Source organism: Trichinella spiralis (assembly GCF_000181795.1).
Source record: "Trichinella spiralis strain ISS 195 chromosome Unknown Scfld4297, whole genome shotgun sequence".
Taxonomy (NCBI): Eukaryota; Metazoa; Nematoda; class Enoplea; order Trichinellida; family Trichinellidae; genus Trichinella; species Trichinella spiralis.
This window is the reverse complement of record NW_003531236.1, coordinates 1-1,198: the sequence shown is the minus strand read 5'-3', so window position 1 is coordinate 1,198 and position 1,198 is coordinate 1. Positions and strand designations below refer to the sequence as shown.

Sequence of the window (1,198 nt, the reverse complement as noted above, 5' to 3'; positions counted from 1 at the left end):
CGCTATTGGCTAGTTTCCCCTTGGTTTCAGTATAAAAATTCTTCATTTTAGAAATTTCATTTTCATTTTGACGTTTCAGCAGTGTGGAATAACATGACTCCGAAAGGTGTAAAGAAAGCAGGTCAACTCCAGAAAGTGGCCAAGTCTGGCGATCGCAGACGACGTCGTTTGAGGAAAGAATCGTTCGCTGGTTACATCTACAAGGTCTTGAAGCAAGTTCATGCTGATACTGGCATCAGCAGCAGGGCGATGTCAATCATGAACAGTTTTGTGAATGACATTTTTGATCGCCTTGCCGCTGAGGCGAATCATCTTGCCCAATACAATCAACGCCACACGATCACTTCACGGGAAATTCAAACGGCTGTCCGTTTACTTTTGCCTGGTGAACTTTGCAAACATGCGGTCAGCGAAGGGACCAAAGCTGTTAGCAAGTACAACAGTGGAAGGTAAACTGTGTTGCCAGCATATTTAAGTAAATAATAATAACCCAACGGTCCTTTTCAGGACCACATTTATTTTTATTCAAATCGATGAAATTCAGTAAATAAAAATTATACTTTTGTTAAAATATATTTTTCACGTACATAAAGGTAATTTTTACCAGTTAACCGAATGTTTAAGCATTAATGGGATACTGTAAACTAATAAGATTGTTTATAAAACATTTGAAATTATTGTTAAAAACTGTGTAAGCTGAAAGGGGCAAGGAAAAACCTCCATCGCAAATCGTTTCCCGCCTTTTTCCCCAGCCAATCATTTTTGAAAACTCAGTTGACCACTTACAGTTAAAGGTCAATTGCAGTTATGTATATAAAGAAGTGAACATTTATTTTGCTCTCAGTTGAGAGTTTTCGAGTAAAAATGGCGCGTACTAAGCAAACCGCTCGCAAAAGTACTGGTGGAAAAGCCCCACGTAAGCAATTGGCCACTAAAGCGGCTCGGATGATTGCCACCAATGCTGATAGAGTAAAGAGACCACATCGCTATCGTCCAGGGACAGTGGCTCTTCGTGAAATTCGGCGTTATCAAAAAAGTACAGAACTGTTGATCAGAAAGCTGCCATTCCAGCGTTGGGTTCGGGAAGTTGCTCAAGATTACAAAAACTGAGTTGCGATTCCCATCGTCAGCAGTTTAGCTTTACAAGAAGCGGCTGAAGCTTACCTGGTTTGTCTGTTCGAGACACCAAACTTGTGTG

At 40.7% G+C, this 1,198-nt stretch overlaps 1 protein-coding gene across 1 annotated transcript; it reads left to right on the top strand.

The window, feature by feature from the left end:
- Positions 1-93: 93 nt before the first annotated feature.
- Tsp_14173 (histone H2B, gonadal) lies at positions 94-453 on the top strand. The gene has a single exon (XM_003367427.1). It carries the CDS (start codon positions 94-96, stop codon positions 451-453), a length of 360 nt encoding a protein of 119 aa, XP_003367475.1.
- Positions 454-1,198: the final 745 nt, after the last annotated feature.

Bases quoted from the DNA above. Each gene is read 5' to 3' on its own strand.
- Tsp_14173 (XM_003367427.1), top strand. From the start codon at position 94: ATGACTCCGAAAGGTGTAAAGAAAGCAGGTCAACTCCAGAAAGTGGCC.